Raw genomic sequence first — 24681 nt, 5'->3', positions numbered from 1 at the left:
AGGTGTGAGGAACCTTGGCCATGGCATGAGATAATGAGTGTGGAATTGTTTTTTAAATTTGAAAGCCCTGTGCACAATTTGTCATATGATCATTAACACCCTAAGAAGCTGTTCTCATGGGTCTGACTGCTGAGCTCATTTTGGGGCTGTAACTGTGGAAACTGGCCACAGGTGAGTGAGTATGCCATGGCAACTCTCTGCTCCAGCTCCCTGAGCCCGTGTTGGGAAGTTGCCCCTGCTCTCTGGGCCCCGGCACACAGAGCTCAGCCCCTGACTGATCCTGACCACCTGAGCTGGTAACTCTAGAAGGTCATGACTTTGCTTTTACCCTCCACTTTCAGATGGTTGCTCTTGTGTTTCTGTTGTTAAGGTACAAACAAGGAAACGTGTGATGGAATTTTTGAAGGATGGAAATGTGCACAGCTAGACATTTGCTTGCAGACTGAAAATACTCCTTCACAACAGATTTCTCAGCAAATTCCTTTTTTCCCTAGCAAATGGGTAGGATGTCTTTTTCGGGAATGGTGGAGATATAGGTGAAGCAAGGGATGAAAAGGAAAGGGATGCCTCTCCAGTCATTTACAGAGCATGGTCTAGATCTCAGTTTCTGCTTCTTGAGGAATTCTAGCTGCCAGGTCAATCCACGTGCCTGGAGGGTGTGGGCTCACTAGAATTTGGCTAGCAGGCTGCAATAAAACATGGAAGCTCACAGAGGCGTGCGTGTGCACGCGCACACACACACAGGAAATTTCAGGATGGTCAAGTGCTGTGCTCCTGTGTTAACGGATATGGAGGTCTTTGTTTCTAGGGCTTTAATGAGGGAGGGAGTGTGAGGATCAGACAGAGGTCACACTACACTACGTATTATGCCAGGCATTAGGCAGAGTTCCCAGCAGGCTTGGGCCATTGCTCCCCTCTTGGGTCCACCCTGAAAACTACCAAAGCTGCCTACTATTAAGAACCCAGGGCAAATACTTGATGGTCTTTTGGTTCGATCCCATCCTGAACAAGACCAGAATGGAGATAATTTAGAGAACCCACCTGGTCACCTGGTCCAATTGAATAGCGCCCAGCCATTTAAAAATTTAAACTACTTGTTTTATTTTACTTCTTAAACATTCAAAATCCCTCATTTGGGGTTTTTAAATGTCTTCACTGTCTTCTTTCTTGTTGATTTTTAGCCTTTTAGAGATTCTATTTAAGATCTCATCTACTTAAGTCATATTTTAGTTCAAGATTTAGCTTTAAGTCTATTCTAATCACCTCAATCGTATCTTATTATTTTAATAATATGTATTATTTTAAGGATCCTCACGCTTCGTCTCTGTACCAGGAGACAGGAAGCAGTCAGGAGGGGCTGTGAAGGCAGCAGTGAGTGGGAGCACGGGCCTCTCACTTTGTGCTTAGAGTGCTCCAGAGACTCTCACTGTGGGAGAAAGGAGACTCACAGATTAATTTTTTTCTCGGGCTTAAGCCATGCTTTTCAAAGGGCACTTTTGACTTGCTGGAGCAGCGTTGCCTGTCAACCTCTCAGACAAGTCTGTTCTAATGTGAACAACCATGTTTATAAAATCCATGGTCTCAAAAATAACTAACTATAACTATATAAAATCAGACAGCAATCACAAAGTGATTTCTAAGTGGGACCAATATGAAGAAGCCCAACACACAGCCCTTGCTCTTGAGAACCCATGGTCCACTGATACACTGCCAGCTCCCAAGGGGCATTCCTAGAGGACCCGGTGTAGTCGTTCCTGTCTTGGGTCTCCTTGCTCAGCTGAGAGTGGAACTCCCTGGTGAGCTAGAAGGGGAGCCTGGACCAGCCGGACTTGGGCACCTGCACTCTCAGCCCAGAGACGTATTTGTGTTGTTTGTCACTCTCATGACCCCCTAGTACAATGTCTTGGAAAACTACCTAGCATTAGATCTACTGTTTGAGCTAAATTCAGAATTAGGCGGTAGCCTAGAGTACTTGTGACATCCATCTCTGTCCCTTTCCCAGATTTGCTCCCAGGTCCCCCAAGTTATCTTATAGTTTCTCCATCTGAGGTCTTTCTGGGGAAGAGAGGTGGTAAGACTCCTAAGACTTATGCCCCAAGAGCCTGGGCACCCTGACTGTGCTTCCCTCCCATAGGAGACAACACAACTGCTTACCTCCCCCGAACGTTCTGGCCGAGCTTTAATACGGCGCTGTATCCACTAATGGTAGGTGTGGAGTTAATTTTTGAGCAGCCAATTCTTTCATCTTTGTTTTCTAATGACCTGGTAATTTTCAGGGGATTAAAGATATTGGGGCAATTAATTTGTTCATGCAATTGGCATAAATGGAATAAGGTGATTCCTCCATGCACGAGGCAGAGGCTAGTGGTTCCAGCTAAAAGACTAAGGGCAAATAGAAAGGAAAAGCCAATTAACTTACTTCAGTATACTTATGCAGATTAGCTTAGTTTGGTATCCTTGGCAGTGATGATAGCAGTGGCTCTGCTCTGGGCAGCTAATAAGAGAGATTCTCTGGAAAACTGTCTTTCTGAATGAAGTTCAGGATCAAATTGAAGTGTCACCTCAGTGGATGAGTCTTTGTTTCTGGAATTTACTCACTGTTCCTGTTCACCTTGTTACTATCTTTAGACCACACGAAGGATGCTCAGGGAAACTCAGGGGATACCAGAGGCTGGCAGAGAGAGGGTTCTCCTAGATGGAAGGATTTCTCAACAGGATGGATATGACAATCAGTGGAATGTGCTTCCCAATTGTTAACATTCCATTGTCTCTCTGGAGAACTAAAAGATTGTTGAAAAACGTCCTTCACCTTATAAAAAAAGGAGGGACTTTTCCCTCCCCTTTTTTTTTTTTTTTTAGCACAGCAAGAGGCAAGGATTACTAGGGATTTAGGGGCTAGGTAGGAGATATCTAAGGTCAAAACCAAGTTGTCTTCCAGAATATTCTCTTGAGGTCAGTTGATTAGAGAGAATTGTGAAGAGATCATAAGCCACTGCTATACCCTCTAGGACATGTTGACTTTGAAAGGTGCAGACTACCTCTGACACCCTCCAGGGAAGGCTGGTCTTGGCTGAGTCATGAACAGGCCCCACAGAAATGGACTGCCCAATCCCAAAGGCTGCCATTGGGGCAATGGCTATAATATCAGGGTCACTGAAATTCCTCTAAAATATGAGTCAAATGCAATGTTATGGGCACGTGTGGGTCTTTCATTGGCTACCCTGCTACAGAACACTTGCTTTTTTTAAAAAAAATCTCTTGTCTAGAACTTAGGGAGAAGATGTGATACCAATTCCATTCTACACCTGAAGGTCTGGGTCCAGCTGGCATGCCCCCCCCCACCTCAAGCTCTGCTTCTCTGTTTTCACTGTCACTACTCTTGTCTTAATCTGATCTGCAAGACAAGATGGCTAGTTCAGTTGTGAGAGTGCCATGGTATGGTGGGAGGCCGAGGGGTTGGGGCTTTGGTGAGACCCCAGTTAGTCTAGGGTGGGTGGACAATTATCAGGCTGGGAATTACCAGGCTGAGAACTGGGAATGGCAGGAGCCAAGGGCTTTTAGAGACATTTTACATCACCTTCATGGCCAGGGCCAGCAAATATCAGTTACAGTGGGGAGTCCTCATTATCCTTTCATCTCCTCTTTCAACCAGGAGAAATGAACATCCTAGGAACTAGTGTGGCTTTATAGATGTGGAGGAGTTGGGAGATGCTGAATCTTAGAGCCACCAGAGATGGCAGCAGGGAAATAAATTTTCAGGAGGCCAAAGTAAAATATGTCTTAAACTGTAACCTTCTAAAGTTACATGAAGAGCTTCCTTGCTAAGGAAGATGCAAAGTTTAAACAAGCACAAGTCACCTGGGATGTAGAGAAGCTGAGAGTAGATGTCAATGGCTTTCAGATATAAGGGCAAATAACGGAAACATGGTAGTTGAAAGTAATTCTTAAGCAGTATTTCCATTTTGGTCAGGTGTGAATGGAGAAATGGACATGGATCTGTGGAGGGGAGTAGTAAGAAGAGGAAGATGGGAGAATTATGAGCGAGGCAGAAATGCTGGACAGAAAAGAGCAGGGAACAAATGAAGCTAAGCTCAAAGATGACAAGGTGCTGAGTGGAAAGAATGGCACTGCTCCTTCCCCCATGCCCACTATGTTGAAACTCCCTGGCTTGTATCTGCTTTTCCAAAGAAAATTTCTAGCCAGAAGGAGACTGACTGGCTCTCCTGAATCTTTGTGGCTAAAGGCACCCAGATGAAATGCCCCTTCAGAACTGCCCTCGAGGTGGTCTTCGGCCCCAAGGGGACACGTAGAGAGGTGCAGAGCATGGAGGTGGACGTTTATGGCTCACCTTGCTCTCCTGTCTCTGTGTGCTAAACTGCAGAAGGTGGACCGTGGTGACCAGCCTGTAGTGTGAGCTGCCCTGTGACTGGCTCATGCGGCTGGAAGCAGCCGAAGCTGCAGGAGTCACTGTGCTATTCATCTGCAGCCTGATATCTCTCCATGTGCTTTTCTTGCCAGAAACTGATGCTAAACAGGACTGATGACCCAATTGCCAGGGTAGTTTCATCCTCCCTTGGGAAGGACAGCTAGTGTCCAGTCGTTCAAACAAAAGAAACCCATAAAGAATAAATGAGTAAAATCACCTGTCAGCAGTGCTAACAACATGAAAGATTTCAGAGAGAGAGAGAGAGAGAGAGAGAGAGAGAGAGAGAGAGAGAACCCAGAAAGACAGAGAAGAAAGGGAAACAGAGAATGAGAGTTGATAGACAGAGACAGACTCAATGAAAGCAGACAATTCTCAGGATGGGGCACTGACACGGAGAGTAAATGAGTGTCAACAGAAGTGATAATGCTTTTTGGGGCACTTATGGGCATTTTTGAGCCTGAATGAGGTGCAGCTCTCTCACTCTCTCTAGCAGCTCATGGAATATTCTAGGCCCCTTTGCTTTAGAAGCTTTCTGCCAAATACAGCAACAAGAGCTTGCTTAGCCTGTGAGAACTCCAATAACAGACACTGACTAGACCCACATGGCTGTCTGGCCAAATCAAGGGGTGTGTGTGACAGCTTCCTTCCACTCCTCTATTTTCGGGGAAAGGAGAGGGTTGTATATGGATAGAAAAGATGAGAATAGGGAAAGAAAGGGAAGAAAATTAGAGGGAAACAAAAGGTGAAGGGGTCTTGGTCAGAAGGCAGAGGGCAAGGGGAGCTTGGATGGGTAATAACTGTCAGATGATCTAATATAGCTGAATTAAGAACCCAAATCAGGATGTCCATAAAAAGGTTCCCATGAACCTTTCGGGTCAAGCCTGCAGGACACTTCTCAAGGCAGCAGCTTTGGGAGGACGTGCTTGAGGGGCTGTCTGTCCCAACACGTGTGGCCTTACAGTGCTCCTTTGCTGCCCACATAGCCAGCCTCATCCTTCAGAGGCCTGGGGGTTTTCAAAATGGCTCTTTCAGTTCCAGCTGGACTGATGATGGTTATGTGCTGTGCTGATGGTTATGTGCTGTCTCTCCGTGAGGAATGTGAAGGGCTCTGTGATTCCTCAAGGGCCAGCTTTATTTCTAAGCTGAGGAGGAAACTGCCTGTGTAAATCCACGGGAGGGTGGAGGGTGGGGAATATCTTCCTCACTCAGGGGTCCGCGCTCCTGAAAGTCTTCTATTCAACATACAACATGTTCAATCTTTAGGCTGAGCATTGTCATCTTCTCTCTAACGGCAATGTTACATTTTGGAAGGGTAGCTTATCAAGTCACTACCCTTAGTATGAATTAGTGTACTGGAAGCAAGTCACCTTGGTCGCATTAGCTTTGTTGTGGGGATGGGGGTGAAGAGGCTGGAAGGAAGCTCCATGAGCAATAGAAGGAGGGGTCCAGCAAAGGGAAATGGAGGCGTAGGGAGATGCGAGGAGCAAGTCTGCGCCACCCAGCTCGGTCTGAGACCAACAATCTTGCTTTAATTTACCTTAGAACCAGCTCAGGTCACACTGACTATTATTGTCTAGACAATGTCTGGCAATTTGAGACCCCTACACTAAACACACAGGATTGAGAGTCAGGGGCCAGGTTCTGGCTTGGCCTTACTATTACAAAGCTGGGAATGAGAAGATTGTTTCCTGCCCCTGTCTTCAGCGTCCTCGTCTGTACGGCCAGCATATCCTGAGCCCCTTCACACAGCAGATGCTCAGTGTGTGGAGTCAATGGAGATGGGCTTGGGCTAGATGGTCTCCAGAGTTGCATCCACTCGGGCTGCCTTGGATGAATTTACTTTCTGCCTTACTCCTCATCACAGCTCTTGAAAGGGGGGCACTCAGCCTTGCCTTCCTCGTGCTCTTCTGGCCCCTTCTCTGCTATGGCGGGGGCAGGAAAATGCAGATCAGGAGAGCCAGGCCCAAGGCCCATGGAGGCAGTGTGGGCTGAAGGATGGAGAGAGGGATGGAGTGAGTGGGCTGAGCTCTCTGACTCAGCTGTGAGGGGGAGGATGTGCAGCAAACACTCTGTGATGCAGGGTGACTGCTTTCCCCATTAGTCCAGGCCCTGAAGCCAGAGCAGGAGTCAAACTTGCTTTATTATTTTCATGGGAAGCCAGCGAGGGGCAATGTTTTAGAAGTTGTATCTGTGGGTCTGTGGTGGAAAGATAACACTGGCTTCAGAAGATGGGGTAAGGAAGATTTGGGGCCTGCGCCTAGAGGCCTGGACATGCGTCCCCCTGGGCACACCCTGAAACTGAGCCCCACCCTGTCTTGTCCTGTTCTCCCTCTCTTGTTATGCCCCCTGCTCCCATTTTCTTCTCAAGTTGCAGAAGTCAGGTGGGCAAGGGTAGGGGGGCTGGCTTTACACTTACTTTGCCTTTTTTTCCTGAGTCCCATTAATCAGGTGTGTGAACGCGGGATGCGCAGACCGCTTTCTGTCTGAGCATTCCCAGGCACCCTGGACTCCCTTGGTTCATCACTGGCTGCATTAGCAGGCACGCAGAAGTTAGGTCAAGCCTCTCTGCCTCAGGTCACATTGCTGGGACTGCACTGAATGAGGACATGTGACTGGCAGGGGCCCTTCAGAGGTACCATGCCCTGGTCAGCCTGGCCCAGTGATTTAGCTAGTGGGCGCTGTAGAAATGCAAGAGGCAATTCTCCCACAGAAATAGATTTGAATTCCAGTCTTGCCATCCGTTAGTCGTATGACCTTGGGCAAACTGTTCGTCCTGCGGACAATAAGCACTCTGAGGAGGTAATCTGGCCATGCATATGATGTCCTCAGTAAGAGGCCTGGCACACGCTCGTCAAAGAGCAGCCATTTTCCTCTTCCCCCTCTCCTCCTCCCCCTCCTCCTCCCTGCCCCACCTTGCTCTAATCAGCTAAGATCACAGCAGTACCATTGCTACTTTATTTTCCTGCTCTGGTCACTTCTGTGGACTGGCATTTTGGCACCTGAGTAAATCTTCCAGCTTTTCCTCCCTCTGAACCTTCCTCAGAAGCACTCCAGGCCTCACACAATCTCTGTCTCACTCCTCTTCCTGGAGGTTCCTCCAGGGCCTTCTCTCTGGAGCATTTCCACGTGAGCCATGCCAAAGCCAAGTGTGCCGATTCCCATATGGCCTTGGGAGCTTTATGACAGGAACCCCACCTTAGATCTGGAATCTGGCAAGGTGGTGAGGAAGAAATAAAAATCTGTCTCAAGCTGTCAGAAAATGCCCCATTTAGAATCATGGGGTGCTAGAGTCTCAACGGTTCTCTGAGAATCTCAACCTACCCTCACCTGCATTTGCATTCAAGGAAGTTGAGGCCCAGAGAATGGGGATAATTCCTCTAAGTCACACAGCTTAATAGTGCCAGAGCTGGAAACAGAACACAGGTTTCTTCATTTGCAGTTTGGTCATATTTCTCTGTACGCATCATGCAAGAATCTAGGCCTCTCAGCACTCTCTATTGTGCAACAGACTTGAAAATACAGAATGAAAAAGAAGAATGTTGGGAAGGGCTTTTGGCCAGGCATCCAAATTGTTTCCAATTTGGGGTGTTAGGGAGCAGTCTGTGATGCTCCAGGAACTTCCATTAACAATCTCAGGGGTTATGTCTCTGGGTTTTCCCTCTGGAACGTATTTCAGATCCAAGAAATAAAGGAAGACCAGAAGGCTTCCGTAGAGGGACAAGGTGCTGCCCTTTGCTCTCCCAGGGGACTCAGAGGAAGGGAAGGCTCTGAGTGAGGACAAGGCCATGCTCAGGGAGGAGAAAGGCAGTGGCCTCTGCTCGGCCACGGCAGCAGAGCCCAGCATAGTTATACAAGGTGGGACTCCTAATGCCCTCTAGTTACATGGACAGTGGTTCAGAGGCTGAACCAGAGACCGGCTCTGAGCACAAAGGGTCCTGCCCTCTTCACACTGAAGGCCCCGGCTCAGTCCTCATCTCTCGCTTATCTTTCTTCCCTACCTTGGAGCTCTTCAGCACTGTCATGGCTTTGAATACTCTCTAGATGCTGACAGCTCCATGCTCCGACCTCAAGCCATGTGTCCAACTATTTACCTGCCATCTCCCCTGGGAAGTGAACAAGACACGTCCCAGCTCCCGCCCCCTCATGACAAAGTGCTCCACCTTCCCAGTTGCTACCAGCTCCATCCTCCCACTGCTTAGGCCAAAACCTCACAGACATCCTGGACGCTTCTTTCTCCCACTCCCACACCCAGTCTGTCAGGAGATACTGTTAGTTCTATTTTCAAAACAGACTGAGAAACTGACCATTTTCACAACTTCTGTTGCTGCTGCTTTGTTGCAGGCCACCATGCCCTCCAGCTGATTACCGCATGCACTTCTACAGGGTGCTCTGTTATCTGCCCTGACTCCCGTGGGCAGTCAAGTCATCCTTTGCAAATGTAAGTCAGATCACGGGACACCTTGTTTCAAAGGCACTGGTGTTTCCCCTCCTTGCTCAGCATAAAAGCCCAAATCGAGTCCCCCTCTCCAAGTCCCGTCTCCTCCTTCTGCCCTGCTCATTCTGCACCAGCCACACAGGCTGCTGCTCCTGCCTGAGAGCGCTTCTCTGATACATGCATGAACTCCTCACCTCCACCCTAGTCAAAACAGCACCTGCCTTCACTGCTCCCAGCACCTCTGACCCCATGTACCCAGCACTATTGCCTTTCCAAAGCACTTCTCATCTTTTAACAGATGGCATGATGTCCTTATTTTCTGTACTTATTTCATTGCTCACTGTCTGATTATTCCCCTGATCCTAGAATGCCAGCTCATGAGGAAGAGACTTATGTTTTGTCCACTGATAATGTTCCAGGTGCCTAAAATCATACCCAACACACAGAAAGGGAGACAATAAATATGGTGGAAAGAATGAATGGTGGCTCCTGGCAATGGTGGGAGTTCCATTTCCTGAGAGGGAAGGGTGCCATAGCCTAGTAAATGCAAAGAGGAAAGAGAGGATGGTTAAGGGGAGATGAATTTAAATGTGAGGGAATATTTGGAAAGCAGTTAGGCTGAATATGGCTGTTAGGTGAGGGAAATGATGAGAGTGGATTTCTGTAGGTTTAAAAGAGTCAAAGATGACGAATTACAGGTGAAAAGCCCTCATGGATTCCTCTGAGGCTTTTAGTGTGGATTCCTGCCAAATAGAATACATATCTGGCAATGGATGTCTTGTGATGACAGCAAGACTAGAAAATTCTGGGAAGGCCTCAAGTGGCACCTGGGAAAAGCACCTTGGATCTGTAAACATCCTGGTACCAGGGAGTGTCCAGACCCGTAAGTTGCCAGTGGCCTGAAGGCAGAACCATATGGGCGGAGGGACCTCCCTCTGAGGCTGAGCATTACTGCTCATATAATTTGTCATCTATATTGGTTGCTCTCCAAGTGCAGGTTTGTGCCACAACTGTGCCTGTGGAACAGCCCTATTGAGGCTTGAGTTAGGGGCAGCAGCCAATAAGCCATACTTGCTTGGATCTGGCTGCACCTGTTATCGGCCTCCAAGAATCTAATCATATCCAGGAAACAAGGGCTCTCACAGTGTCTGCAGGTAGTAAATTATAAATAAATACACCTGGCCAGAGGTTAGCCGCCCCCGCCCTCCACCCCAGCTATTCCAGCAGGGGTTTGGGAGGAAATGTCATTTGCTTGGGTGCCACAGTCTCTCCCATTCAATAGCACTTTACAGTTTACATAGAGTTTTAAAACACATGCTCTTATTTGAGCCTCAAAGCACAGTGACATAAACACCATCATATTCCTTTGACAGGTGAGGAAGCTAAATCTTCTGCAGGAAGAAGAAGCAGCAGACTCAACAACCTTCCAGCTTTGACTTCACATCTAGCTCTCCCTTCCTTTCTCACCCCACCTTCCTGCCAGGTGATGTTACATTTGTTGTTTTTGTTCAGAAGCTTTTAATTGTCTGGGAAAGGGAGAAAGTGTTCTGGAGATAAGTGTTGGGTCCCCAGATACTTCCCCTGGCTCTCCATTACACACATTGTCCTCATTTAATCTCCAGTGTGACTTCTCACAAATCTGGAAGAGTGAGGAGCACCTGCACATGGGATGAAGGGAGGCTGGGAGGAGTTAGGGGGCACATTAGAACTCCAAGGGTGAGCTGATAAATAAATTTTTGTTTAGAAAATGAAAAAAAAACCACCTATGGTTATTTTAAATATAAATTACAAAATGTAAGGGCTGAACAAATCCTGGCTGGTGTAAGTACAGAGAGGGAGACATGTGAGATGCATGTTTATCTAAGGGCATCATGGATTAAAGAGATACAGGAACCCTGGCCCAGGGCAAAATGAATTAACTGGCCCCACCGGGAGGCCTGGATTCCACTGTGTGGCACAGAAAGCTACTTAATCTCTCCACCTTCATCTTCAGCATCAGCAAATTAAGATGATAATTCTTGCCTGTCAAATTCACAGGGTGGTTCAGTTATAGAAGATAAATTCAAGGGTGAATTGTAAACAGAAAACCATTTACAAATGGAAAGGTGTGCATGATGATTTCATGCTCTTTTCTTGTTCTGCACCTCACTCTACCCCCAACATAGCCACTTTTTCCATGGAAATTTTATACCCTTTTGCTTTGCCCTTGTTTTTCTTTTAAAAACACCAACAGTTTGGGGGAAAATGGCAGGTTGAGTGTTGAGTGGGCCTTGCCAATAGTGAGTACCCCAGAGAACGCCCTGGGATGGCAGTGGGTCCTGTCTGCATGCTGGGAGCAGCTTTCTGTCACCTTCCTGCATTTTCCTACTACCAGGCTCCAAGTCCTTCACATAGATTTTCCTGCGGCTCTGCACTGCACGACACCCTTAGAAGGCAGGGCCCACTGCTGGAAGGCAGGGCCCACTGCTCCCTTCCCTGTTCCTCTCCACAGTGCTCTCTCAGCTCAGAGCACTGCAGAGTGCGAGCTGCCAGCACAGAGGCTCTGGCCGTGACATGCACCTGTGTAACTCATGGCCCTGAGATACAGCTTAGGCCTGTCCACCCTGCAAAACTGGGAGTGTGCTCAGGAGTGTGAGGGCAGGGTGTGAGGGGAGGGGGGCACAGAGCATGAGTAGCAAGATTGATTTTTAAATTTTTTATGACCTACTATTTACTGGAAGAAGTCAAAGGAGAGTGTACATACACCCCCCCACACACACACACATCACACACACACACACACACACACACACACAGAATGACACAAAGATGACTCAGGGGGACAGGGGGATTTGGGACACGAGACAATGGAATCTGGAGCTGCAGAAGGAGCAGGAAGGGCGCAAGAGGCTGATGGGGGCACGTATGGAAAGTGTGACAGCCTCCCTCCATTGTCTATCTGTTCGGAGGGGAGCAGACAGGGGCTTTGAATCAGGGGAATCAGGCAGATAAAATAACATGTCAGTTCAATTGACTGGGAGCAAAACATGGAGTGGAGGGGCGGGGGAGGACACAATGGGGAGATGGGAGTTTCAAACATCTTAGATCAAAATTGTACAACATCTGCTCCGTGCTGTTATTCAACATTTCAGTGCATCAAAAGTTTGTGCAAACATTACCAAGTCTCATAATTCAGGAAAACTAATGACAACAAAATTAAACAATACATGTTAAGACTAACCGCAGAGTGCTTGCCTATAGATAAAGAGAGAAGGTTTAAACATGCCAGGTAACGGAGAGACGTGTGCAGGAACCGTTAGGAGCTGTGTAGGAGGAGGCAGCTCTCAGGGGAGGCGGCAGGAGGCCTCACTGCGCAGGGCCCGGGGTTCTGTCTGAGGCCAGGGAGCCAGGGCAGGGTGTGAGGGGTACGGCAGTGGGGACAGCCAGGTGGGGGCAAATCAGTTCTCTGGGCAGGTTCATGTGGGAGGGAGGTGCTCCTGCCCCAGCCAGAGGAGGGAAAGCACCCCCGGAGAGCTCCTGGTCGTCACCCAGACACCTCTTTGGCCACTCTGGAGAAGAAGGGTACAGGCAGGAGTCTGTACATGGCTGGTTCTCTTCTCTCCCAAATGATCTTGGAGGGCTGCTGACATTACATAGGTTGGAGCCCTTTCAATGTGAATGTAATGGGCCGCGCCTTGAGCTGACGGCGCAGGCAAAGCCGGAGCCTTAACTCCAGAGTCCCACTTTGAGAGAGCTCCTTTCCAAGATGTGGTGTGTCGGAAGGCAGGAGAGGGAGGGGCAATGGTCTGGAGGTGAGGTGGGGGTGAAGAGAGGTTTGGGTCCCTGCCCCAGCAGCTGCCCAGAAGTTGTAACTATCCCTTGGTTTTCTCACTCCATGATCCCCATAGCTGCATCCTCCTACACAGTGTGAATCATGCCAGGCTGATTGTAAAAGGAGAGAGAAAAAGATGCAGCAATCAAAACTTAAAAGGAAAGGGGAGGCCTAACTCGTTCCAAAGTTAAAATAATAAATGAATAAATAAATAAATAATAAATAAAATTTCAAAATAAAGCAACAAGAAAAAAAATCCTTTAAACCAATTTAAACAAACAAACAAACAAAAAAACTAAATGAAAATAAGGAGGTGGGGAGGAGAAAATAAACGGAAGGATAAAAAAAAAGCCAAAAAACCGGGGAAAGACAATGAGTGTTAGAGCAGGCACGGACAGTTAGGTACAGACGCCATGTACTTACGTTTACCTCGGTGATTGCTATATCAACAATGCTACCCACAACAATCAAGGCGTCAAATGTATTCCATGCATCACAGAAATAGTGCTGCATGGGGCAGAGAAGCCGAGGAAAAGAGAGAGAAGAGAGAAAAAAAAACCAACAACAAAGGAGAAAAACAAAACAAAAAGGAAGAGGAGAAATGAAAAAAAAAAGCATGAAAGAAAGGAGAGAAGAGAAAAAAATGAGAAAAGAAAGAGGTTACGTGGGCATATTAAATACTCTCTTACCACTCTACAGCTCTGGCGGCTCAAACCTGGGTGACCTGGTTTTTGCAGGGTGGAGAGGCCTGACAAAAGCTGGGTTAGTTCAAAGGTTATGCTGGGCTGTGGACACCCTGAGAGGGGTCAGGCAGTCTCCCATGCCTGCTCCCTCCACTCGGCTCCCAGCTCCTGGGCCCAGCACAGCGGGCTGAGCTGGGACAAGTGGAAAAAAAGGAGGAGAAGCTCCCACTTTTTTTCCCTCACAGGACGACGGCAGGTTCAATAAAAAGCATGACTGGAAGGGGGTAAAAACAGGAAATTAAACAAAATAAATAAAAGGAGGTAAAGAGAGAGAGAGTGAGAGAGAGAGCGAGAAAGAGAGAGAGAGAGAGCGGGAAACAGAGGAGGCAGAGGGAAAAGGAAGGAGGAGGTTTCCTGGGGAGGGCAGAGTCATACTCACATTAGTTTCACTGAGAATGACGTCAATTATGCTGCCAATTACGATGAGGAAGTCAAAAACATTCCAGGGATCACTAAAGTAACCCTACATAAGGGAGGGAGGGGCAGGCAGGATGGGGATTAAAAAGGAATATTAGACAGACAAGAACAGAGCAACGTTATCACCAGAATCACCGTCCGGCACCTCAGTGTTGCTTCTGGTGTTCCGAACACCCTTGCCGTGGCCAGGAGCCCAGGGCCCAGGGAAGAGGGGGCAGCCAATCCTCCTGCCCTGCCTTTCCAGAACCACACGGCTCCCCTTCCGCCCACCTCACCACCCTCCTGCACAGAAGCCCTTTCTACTTCCCAGCAGGGTAGGAGAGGGCATGGGGGCAGGCAGTGCAGGCTGCAATAGTGCAGGGCTGTGTCTGGACTCTTCAGTCTACATTCAGCATCTTCCACACCCCCAGTGCTCTTGCATCAGAAGGGCCTGTCTGCTGGGAGAGAGGGGTCACAGATGGATGACCCCTTAGAGGAGAATGGGCTGTGGTCCTGTGGGTGACCTGGGAACTAACAAGAAGCAATCAAAATGGTTCAGAAGGGTGACCCAGAGGTGACTCATATAAAGTTTAGCAATAACAAGGGGACCATATCACTAAAACGATACCTATAAAAAGCTGGGCTCTATGCAGATAGAATCAGAAGTCACCCTTTTTGCAGCACTGGAAAGGCCCCGGTATTTCCAGGGGCAGCTTTGTCCTGGCAAAGCCTTTCCTAACTGAAAGGAGACAGAGCCCAGGTCAGTGTTACAGTTTGGCAATGCAGGACATGGCCCTAGACATGCTCTAGGGATGTCTTCTGAGTAGCTGCCCCAGGCTCCTTTTCCAGCATTGCCACTCTGATACAGGGCCCCACTGACATGCAGATGCCACCAAAGTGAATGAGGTTGTCAGAGCCCTTCCTGAGAACTGGACTCATAGGGGTAGTTTAGGTGGAGGGTATGGATGGGGACTCAGGCTTCTTAGGAAGGAGTGCCATGGAGGAGAGGTTCTGGCACAGAAGGGGAAAACAGTGTCCCGGCTTTACCATTTCACTCTGCACGCATAGATTTTTTTTTTTTTTTTGCTTTTCACCATATTTGGAGAAGAGAAGAAAAATATTTTTGAGACTTATTTTTGAGAGACTTGAGTACTTGGACAACTGGTCAACCCAGGGATAGGCTGTTCCAGACTCTTTAGAGCAGCGGTTCTCAACCTGTGGGTCGAACGACCCCCTTTGGGCGTCCAACGACCCTTTCACAGGGGTCGCCTAAGACCATCGGAAAACAAAAAGATATTTACATTACGATTCATAACAGTAGCAAAATTACAGTTATAGAGTAGCAATGAAATAATTTTATGGTTGGTGGTCACCACAACATGAGGAACTGTATTAAGGGGTTGTGGCATTAGGAAGGTTGAAAACCGCTGCTTTAGAGGATTCCAGGAGTCCGGGGTGGGTGCACTCTATACAGAGAGTGGACCATTTGCCTCTCTGAGAGGTGTGGGAGTCTAGAGAGCAGTGCTGTGGGCTATCTGCCCACAGTTCAGGAAAGCCCAGGAACAGGACAGCCATGCTCCCCATGGGTGGAGTGGAAAGGACCTAGTACTAAACACATTTGTTTTCAAAAAAGACCATTTGCTCCTTCAGTTTTTAAAGGGATGTCTGCAAAGGGGACAAAACATGGCTGGAGCACATTTACGCAGAAGGACCAGAATTTTCCTATTCTCTGAGCCACTAGTTGGCTTCTAGGAGATGAAATTCTAGTGATTGGCGAGCGGGTATGAAAGCATTAGGGTTCCTCTGAGTTTCCCAGATCTCTCTCCCCTGCTCTCTACAAGTCTGCCAACTCTCCCTTTTTATTTTTTACTCACAAGAGCCAAGAGTCTGTGTTCTTCCATTTCCTCCTGGCTCTATCCAGCTCCCTCAACTTCCCCACTTCCCAGCCATGCCCTCTTTCCAGAGGGATCACAAGACATGCTGTCCTAGGGCTGTTATTCTTAGTGTGGGAGGTCAGGTCACAGGGAAAGGGGCCTCTCGGTTCCCAGGCATTTCTGCCAAGAGAAAACAGAAGCGCCATCGCGGAGACTTTGGACAGCCAGCCTGGAGAAGCAGGGGTTGGCCAGGGCACGGGTTAGGTGAGGGTCAGCTCGGAGTCATGGCTTTCTTGTTGGCTTCTCAGAATATTTTTCTGAGTATACAAGAGCCTTTGAGGCAGAGAGAGGCCTCTCTCTCTCCCATTTAAGTCACATGCTATGAGCAGGAAACAACCAATTCTCTTTCAGGTTCTTAGATATCATTCTCAGGGCAAATGGAGAACGATGATTTTGAAGGAAGGGAGGTGAAGAGTGAAGACCTCAATGAACTATAAATATGTGTGTGTTTTAAAATTAGATTTTAGAAAACACTGGGGGAATATCTCTAGATAGGAATACCATCTTTGTGTGTAGAGCTATTTCAGAAAGGAAGAGGGGCAGCGCTGTCGAGGAAGAGAAAGGAGAAAAACAGGAACCAGGGCAGAGTCCAGGATGTTCAGCATCTAGCCTAGGAAATGTGGTAACAAAACATGATTTGGGTGTGGGGGCAGGAGGAGAGGAAGGAAAGGTGGAAGGCTCAGGGCTCAAGAAAGGAGGATGAGTTGGAGTCTTTCATCCACCAGAGACCTGAAACAAAATGGGTGAGTTGGCCTTGGTCTGCAACACCTCTGAGAGGAGGAAAGGGAAAGGAAGAGAGGCAGAGAGCAGGCAAAGGAAAGGTTAACACACTGAGGTTAATCATCTGGTGAGCACCAGGAGAGGGGCTGAGACCTAAAGGGACCCTGTCAGCCTCCTGGCTGTGCATCACTTGTCACCCTTCCTCTTGGGTTTCTGTGTGTATATGCAGATGGAAGGAAGCACAACACAGTCAGCTTCTCCTCGACCACGGCCCTCTCCCATCCCTTCACAGCTGGCTGCCATTGGGTTGACTGGGCTGTGGAGAGTCAGGCCTCATGCTTCGCCCTTGCCGTCAGCAGGCTGTGCTCCTGGAGGCTTTTGACTGACTTCTCTGGCCTGTAGCAAGCTACTTGGTGGGCCCAGTGTCTGGCTGCAGAAACCAACCAGTGCCCTTGTTGCCAAGGGCTCCTGTGAACACAGCCCTGAGGAGATTTGCATGTATCTGGAATGCAGGAGTGATGGAGCATGGTTAGGGAGGCTGGTGACAGGATCCCTTTAAGAGGCAGCTTTTAACCCTGACCCATCCAGCCACCTTCCCACCCCTCTGTCCACAGCCCATCAATCCTCCAAGGTGGATCATGAAGATGGTTTCAGATCCAGCTGTCAGGTCAGCCTCATCCTCCCACTCATTCAATAGTCCCTTCCTCCCACCCGTTCCACCCCCATTCCCAGAAACAAGGCTGATAGCCCCCATTAGGTCAACAGATTATCCAAGGGACACACCTGGCCAAACCCCTAAGCGGGTGGGGCCTGGGAGAACTATTTTCCCCCTATACTCTCTGGAGTGTAAGGCCCTAGTGTTCTCTTATTCTCTCTCTCTCTCTCTCTCTCTCTCTCTCTCTCACACACACACACACACACACACACACACACACACACACATCTATTTTTGCCCACCTCCTCATTTGCTGGAAACCATGGGTAATGGGGATGTTGGGGGTATAATAAAGGAAGGAGGATGGGAAAAAAAATCAGAGTTCTTTTTCTCTTACAAATCACTTTGACCTGGAGCCACATTATACCTGTCATGCCTTTCTCTGGTGACGGGTCCCAAATGGTAAGGCAGAAGTCAGGGTTAGGGACAGGGTTTTCCTGGCTGGGCCTGAAGCGGTGAACCAAACCTCTTCATGCTCAACTCCTCCGAGTCACGCAGGCCTGACTGTCTAGGAGGGGCGGTGCTTTTGGGGCTGGCAGCCTCTCCCTCTCAGTCCCTAACCCTGAAGAGTTAGTGGAGGGGCCTCTGTGTGGCCCTTTCCCGCAAGCTGGCCGGCAGCTGTCCTGTGACCTGCAGTCACTTACACCTTGGGGAGGAAGCTGTTCTCCTGGATACTGCTGCCCCTCCAGTCACAGGCTGCCATGGGCTGAGAAAATGTAGACCAAGTCGATATTAGCATCAGCAAATCATGACTAGGAAGGAAAGACTGTTGCAAAAGTATCATGTGATGCATTTCGCATGCACAAGAATTTTGGATTTTCCTCCCTTTTGGATTATCTGTGCTCTGATTCACCTCCCTCACTGGGGCTATTCCAAGTTGAAAGAGGCAGCATACTAGCTTAGAGGGGGTAGGGTGTCTGGGTTCAAATCATACCTCTGGCACTTATTAACTGGGTAACCATGAGCAAATAACCTCTCCATGTCTCAGTTTCCCCACCTATAAAATGGGGTTTTGGTGAGCTAATACCTGTAATGCACTTAGACCTGAGCCTGGCTGAAGTAAGCTCTAAATAAGTATTAGCTACTGTCATGATTACTAGAGGTGATCTGTTAAGTAGGGTTCATAGGTTCAGTTGTGGGGGTGGCATTGAGCAGAGGGGACAGCTAAGCCTAGGTGTGTGGAAGGAGGGAAGAGGCTGAAGCTCTGGAACCCTGAGCTCACCTTTCCTGTGGCTCTAAGGCCGTTTCTGCCTCTCTTGAGTCACTACTGAGTAGTGTGACTGTCTTAAGATCCTTGAATGAAGTCTGGCTGGTAGTATTTTGAGATTAGTGACAGTGTGCAAGCTGTCATGGTTAACTTTTGTTAGGCTCAAGTTTATGAAGACAGTCAACTGCCAGGTTCTGAGAAACCACTATGCCGATTGGGAGAAGACCCAGCTCCCTCTTCTCTGCCTAGGGGGCTGAGAACAGAGGAATGAGTGACTGAGTGGGTCCATTTTCCAATCTGATCCTGGAGAGCAGGGCTGCTGTGGGAGAGGTGGTAAGCACATGCCTTTGCCCTTGAATTCTGGATTCTTAGCTCCTTTGTTGCCCAGAGCAGAGTTCGCTGCTGTGATCTTCTCAGAGGCAGCACAAGCTTTAAAATGGATTGGTGGTAAGAAGAGATTCATAAGAAATCCTGCACACCTAGGGTTGTGCTGTGTATTCTTAGGAATTTTGAGGCAAAGGTTATTTTGCTGCCATTACTTGTTTTTTCTCTTCTCTGTTCCTTCCTACCCATCATCAGTCTCTACCAGACAGAAGGTGAAGCAAAGGCTCACAGGGGAGATGATTGAGCCCCTGATAGGGAAGCAGACTCTGGACTTTCATCTTTCTGGGGTCTCTCCCCTGAGACTGTTCCCTTCAGGAAGACACAGTGTCCCAAAGAATGTCAAAGTGAGAGACCTGAGCTGAGATTAGAAGTGAAGCTGCTGGGATTGAGACAGAGAACAGGATGGATAGGGAAAGGTGAGGGGAGAGAGAGTGTCTGAGAGGGAGGGAAAACCCAACTGCCAAGAAATGGTGATGGCAGGATAATGAAGGAATTACAGAAATCACGTGAGAAGAAAAACACTAGAAGAGTATTGATGGAAAAGGTCACTCAAGGTAGAAGGCAGGAGAGGAGAAGGAGGAAAAGAGGAAAGACTGTACAGATGGTGGAAAGTGGGGAAAAGCAGGGAAAAAAAGTGTGGAGGGGAGAGAACAGAAGAGAGTATGAGGGGAGCTGGGGCAGGATGGCAAGTTCCCAGAGTAGAACCAGGGCCTCTGAAGTGACTCTGCAACTCAAGAAAGCAGCAGGAACCCACTGAAGCTGGAGGCAGGGGTCAAGACCACCTAGGGGAGACAGGGCCTAAAATCGGAGGGAGGGGCAACAGATGGCTTATACTTAACCCAGGGAAGTGGGTTCCTGTAAGACAGCAGAGCCCCTGCCTGAGTGTTTGTGGCAGGCGGCTGTGCAGTGGCAGTTGGTGGTGGGTGGGGAGGCAGTGTCCAGTTCCTGGACACATGATCTTTCCGGGGGTCCGGCTGTGGAATGGGGAGATGGGGGAATCAAACGAAGCAGGGAGAGGAGCTGAATGCAAGTGGGGAGTGAGGCAGCAGTGGCCATGTCTCAGTGTGTGTCTGTGAAGAGTGGATCCCATGGAATATGGAACACAATGGTAACTGACACCAAGCAGAGATAATATAAATTGTATTACATTAGGATGCCATTTAGGCATAACAGTAATCATGGCAATTAGTGGCATCTAATGGAGAAGACATAATTGGATCACACAGCTGCTCCCGGTCCCGGCTGCCTGGGAGGCAGCGAGGATTTCTGCCTTCCTGTGTCAGCTCCTACCCTGTGATGTGTTCAGTCGGAGTGCCTGGAGGCTCTCTTTGCAGCTTGCTAAACAGATAGCCTGGGATGGCGGGGACAAAGGGTAGGAGCAGGTGGGGGATGGGGTTAGGGTGGGCCATTGCCTCTGGGGAGAGGAGGCCCCAGGTGGTGGTGGTGGTGGTGGTGATGGGAGCTGCTCTCAAAATTGCTAGAGGAATGTACACTTTGGACTGGATGCCTTTTGCTCCGATTCTTCTTTGGAATTAAGCTCTTCCCTCCCCAGGAAAGTTTTAAAGGCCCCTCGTTCATTTATTTTTCTTACCAACACATGAGCACTTACTAGGTGCCTGGAACTGTGCATGGTGTGGGCTTACAGATACCTGCAGTCCACTAGGAGCAGAGGAAACTGGGGTTGTTGACTAAGCTTCTTTTGGGGACCTCAGGAGGTTCTTTCTGCACCTCGGCTTGCCCCTGAGTAGACAGCAGGTGCTACATGCTGGAGATGACCTGGTTTCTGTAAAGGATTCCTGCAGGGCAACATGTTGAATGGGTACATCCCTGGGCTGGAGCACAGCCAGCAGATGCACTGCAGTGTATTCAGGTAACTTTAAGTTCAAATGAACATGTGAGCATTCTGAAGGAGTAGGGAAGGCAGAGGTGAGGCAGCGGTGGGAGTGGGCACGCAAGGAGAAGCAGTGAATGCACTTGGACCTCTGGCAGCCTTCTGTGGTATGCCTGCCTCAAATTCTCTTCTGTCCAATCCAGCTGGCCGAGGCTCTGGGAGAGCACTCCAAACCCAGGTCCAGCAAATCCCATTCTAGTGTCTCCGAGCCCTTCCTGACCTAATGGGCTGACCTCTTCTTAGTGAAGGGGCCGGCGTGATCCAATTGCAATCATGATAGCCAGCTACCTGCACCCACTTTAGTGAACAAAATGTGAACGAAATGAGAGGCTGCCCTCACTTCCAGAGAAGGGCCTTGAGTTGTGTAGGCACGTTACCATAACTTCCACTTCCTTCCTGTCCATTGGGAATAATCACACCCTCAGATGGTTTTGGGGCTTATTTGGGTCCATACATGAAGTACTTGGTGCCTGCTGGCGGCTGTGATTGTTCCTATTACTGATGCTGTGGTTTGAGCCCTGGCTGCCTTCCGGCATCACAGAAGGCCCCTCCCTCCCCTGCAGCAGTGGCTGCGAGCACTGGCTATGCTTCAGGTCTGGTGGGTTGGGGTAACCCACGGCCCTGCAGGTTTGGGGAATCCCTCTTTCCTTTCCAGACTTGGCATGGTCTGGTCTCTTTTCCAGTGGCAGGAATGGAACTGGAACCATTGGGCTTCTTTATACAGCGGGAATAATTTTCTACATTAAATAATTAAATGAAATAGCTAATACTACCCTTCCTACACAAGGCTTTATGCAAGTCGTATAATTATTTTTTATCATTCATGTGACTTTTAAGCTCTCAAACACCAGGCAAGAAAGAAATCTGTCACAATGTTGCAAAAATATGCAAATTCCTGGGTACAAGAGCAGGCAGGGAGCCCCCCTGACAAAGCCCATTTGTGCCTGTCTCCGTGTCCCACTCCATCAGGTACCCTGTGGGCATTCCACAAATACACAGTAATCTGGGCAATGCCCACACACCAATCAGGCTGCTTAAAAACAGGCAGGAGCTCCGCCTCGGCTCAGAACTGAAGCTGGTGGCCGCTGGGGGTGGCCTGGGTTGTTCCGTGTAGTCCCTTTACTGCCTCTTTTCCTTCTCCTTCTCCTTCCTACTCATTGGAATGTGACATATATACCGGGGGTGCCAAAACAATGTCTACAAGTGGACACTTTGGTCAGTGTTGCTCAAGCAGTAGTTCGTGGTAATCGGAAGTGTCTGGACACTGATGGTAACCACTTTGAGCACCTCTTGTAATTGCAGAAGTCAAATGTGAGTTGTATTCATCTTTTATTATCAGTATATGTTGAGTATTACAATTTTAATACTGTTTTTTCCTTGCTTAAAATGTGTATACATTTTTTTGGCACCCTCTGTATGTGCTGAGTTTCTGGGTCGAGGGGGTTCCATTGATGGTGGGAGACACTGGTTTCTTAATAGTTGGGATAAATAGGTTTCAAGGAAAATTCAGTAAGAGGCTGAATGACGTCCTACCTTACTTAGCCTCCGACTGTGGTTCTCAGTGTGGGGAGTGCACTGCCCTCTAGCGGGTGTTTGGGAACCTGCAGGGCACCACTACCATTGCAGGGCAAAAGCGGCATTTAGGATTGAGTGGGTGAGGTAACCAGGGGATACTGTTCGTGGAGGCCAGCCCCCGTTTGCTTTCATTCAGGTGACATTGACAGAGTGCCTGATGCTACAGGGTGCTGGTGTGCTAGCATTTGGAGGGATATAGATAGGTGAGAGAGAGCCCTGCTCAAAGACTATCCAGAGCTTTCCTTGATTCTTTTCTTCACCCTCACATCCACTTCACCATCAGATAAAGTCACGACTCTGCCCACTGCTCTCAATCTCTACTCCTGTTACCTGCATTGCCAGGAATAGGCTTCAACTGCCTCCCCTCTCCCCTCCATTCTTCACTAAGCAGCCAGCATGCTGGTTCAAAACCACAATCAGATTATATAATGCCCCACTTAAGGCCTCTGCTCCCTGTGGTTTCTGAGGGCAGTCAGAGAAAATCCACATGCCTTATAGTCCCAAGGGCCTGCATACTGGGGCCCTGCCCACCCCTCCTCTTCACTCACTGTTGCTTTCAGTTCTCAGAAGAAGCTGAGCTCACCCCTGCCTCAGGGCCTTTGCTCTTCCTTCTGCCTGAAATGCTCTTCTTCTGACTCCTGTTCAGCCTCCAGGGCTCAATTTAACCGGCACCTTTCCGACCACCTTATTTCAAGCAGGTGCCTCTTCCCCCACTACCCTCCCTGTGGTAGCCCTTGCCCTATTCTGCAATCTCATTGTTTATTGGCATTTTTTGCACTACACCATGAGTCCTGTAAAGATGGCCCCATGTCTCAACATCATCATTGAGGTGCCCAACAACTGTAGAAAGAGAAGGTGGAAAAAGTAGTGCTAATAAGTGGATGTTACAATTCAGTGTAAAGGAGCAACCCCAACACAGCTGCCTCTAGAAACAGGGAGTCTCTTATGGCAGAAAGCAGGAACATGTAGAGATGTCTGCACTGATGGAAGGCCAATGATCTTAATCGTGATTTCTGACAGTAAAATTCTGACTCTCTTTTCCTTGTTCTCCAGTTCCATAATTCTCATTCATTCGTTCATGCACTCATGCATTAAACTGTCACTGAATACCTCTCATGGGACAAGAAAATGCATATGAAACAGTTTTTGCCTTCAAGGCATTCAGCAATCGAATTTTTATCTCCACAACTTGCAAGTCTTTCATTGCAAGGGTGTGTGTGTGTGTGTGTGTGTGTGTGTGTGTGTGTGTGTGTGTGCATACGCATGAACAGAAGAGTGTAGTAAGCTATCATTTTGCTTTCCTGAGCCCACCTATCAAGTGACTGTCTCATCTTTTGAAAGTACCTATCACTTCAGATTAGGAGAGGAAATCCAGAAAGTGCTGCATCCAGAGGAACATCGGAAAGACAGCATGGGTGAATGAGAGGTAAGGGGAGGTAAGGGACCTCAGAGGAGGCAGAGGGACATAGCAACGGAGTGACTAGTATTAATTTCCATAGAACTGTTACTCGAGAATGGCTTGCTTTCATTTTTGTCTCTGATTTGCTTATAAGAAAGAAAATGCACACTTGCTGAGGACCCACTAAGTACATCTCAGCTTGTTCACACTTGTTTCAATGCGGGTGTAGTTAAAAGAACTTGGCTTTTGAATCACTTAAACCTGCATTTAAAATCCCATAAAAACAACAAAAAATATTGGCTCTTTGATTTGGGACACATTACTTAGCTTTTCTCAGAATTTCAGTTTCCTAAAGACCATTTTACTTGTCATATGGATTGATTGAAATAATGAACGGAAAATCTCTAGTGTAATGTCTGATTCTTCAAAGGCACAATATATATTACTTCCTTCCCTCCTTGTTTCTGAATGTTACTTAATATAAGGTGTAGGAATTGATACAAAATGTGTTAATGTGTTAATTCACTGTTTTGTTTTGTTTTGTTTTGTTTTTTTAAGTAGGAATAGGAGGACCAGGCTGAATAACAGATTTTCTAGTAATGAATGAGATGGTGAACTGGAGATGCTATAAGATCCAACAGTGGGACAAGGTCAGGGAGGTCTGTTCTTAAAATAGCAAACCGCCCACTCCAGGCTCACCAGCCTGCTTGTAGTTACCATTGTGTCCTTGGTACCAAGCATATTGCCTGGTATGTAGGAAGTTCAATACAATATTTGTGGGGTTGTTGGTTAACCTTAGCCTGAAGCAAGACATTAGCCAAGCAGCAGATAGGCAAGGAGTTCTTGAAATAAATAATATGAAGAATGACAGGGCCTACTGATGGAGAAAGAGAGGAAATGGTGCAAAACTGGGCTCAAGTCTGGTAAAGCCCAGTGATGGGTGGCATTAGTCACAAGAAAGGGTGAGTGATAGTTTTAGATGTTAGTAGCATGGTTTACTCTGTGTCTTCACACCATCCAACTTCAAGGATGCACTAAGATGAGC

General features: G+C 48.1%; 1 protein-coding gene across 31 annotated transcripts in view; it reads right to left on the bottom strand.

Annotated features, from left to right (window-relative positions):
• CACNA1C (calcium voltage-gated channel subunit alpha1 C) overlaps window positions 1–24681 on the bottom strand; it is a 776856-nt gene that overhangs the window by 47657 nt on the left and 704518 nt on the right. For 13 of the 31 annotated variants that reach the window (XM_019654056.1, XM_019654057.1, XM_019654053.1 and 10 more), the window contains one exon: window positions 13096–13179. In XM_019654056.1, coding sequence (XP_019509601.1) covers window positions 13096–13179 — 84 coding nt within the window. Of the gene's footprint in view, window positions 1–13095; window positions 13180–13794; window positions 13879–24681 lie in introns of all 31 variants that reach the window. The other 18 variants (XM_019654052.1, XM_019654058.1, XM_019654059.1 and 15 more) reach the window with 3 other exon arrangements.

The sequence above is a fragment of the Hipposideros armiger genome, unplaced genomic scaffold (genome assembly GCF_001890085.2).
Source record: "Hipposideros armiger isolate ML-2016 unplaced genomic scaffold, ASM189008v1 scaffold_213, whole genome shotgun sequence".
NCBI classification, from domain to species: Eukaryota; Metazoa; Chordata; class Mammalia; order Chiroptera; family Hipposideridae; genus Hipposideros; species Hipposideros armiger.
The sequence above is the reverse complement of the archived record's forward strand: the minus strand, read 5'-3'. Positions and strand labels throughout refer to the sequence as shown.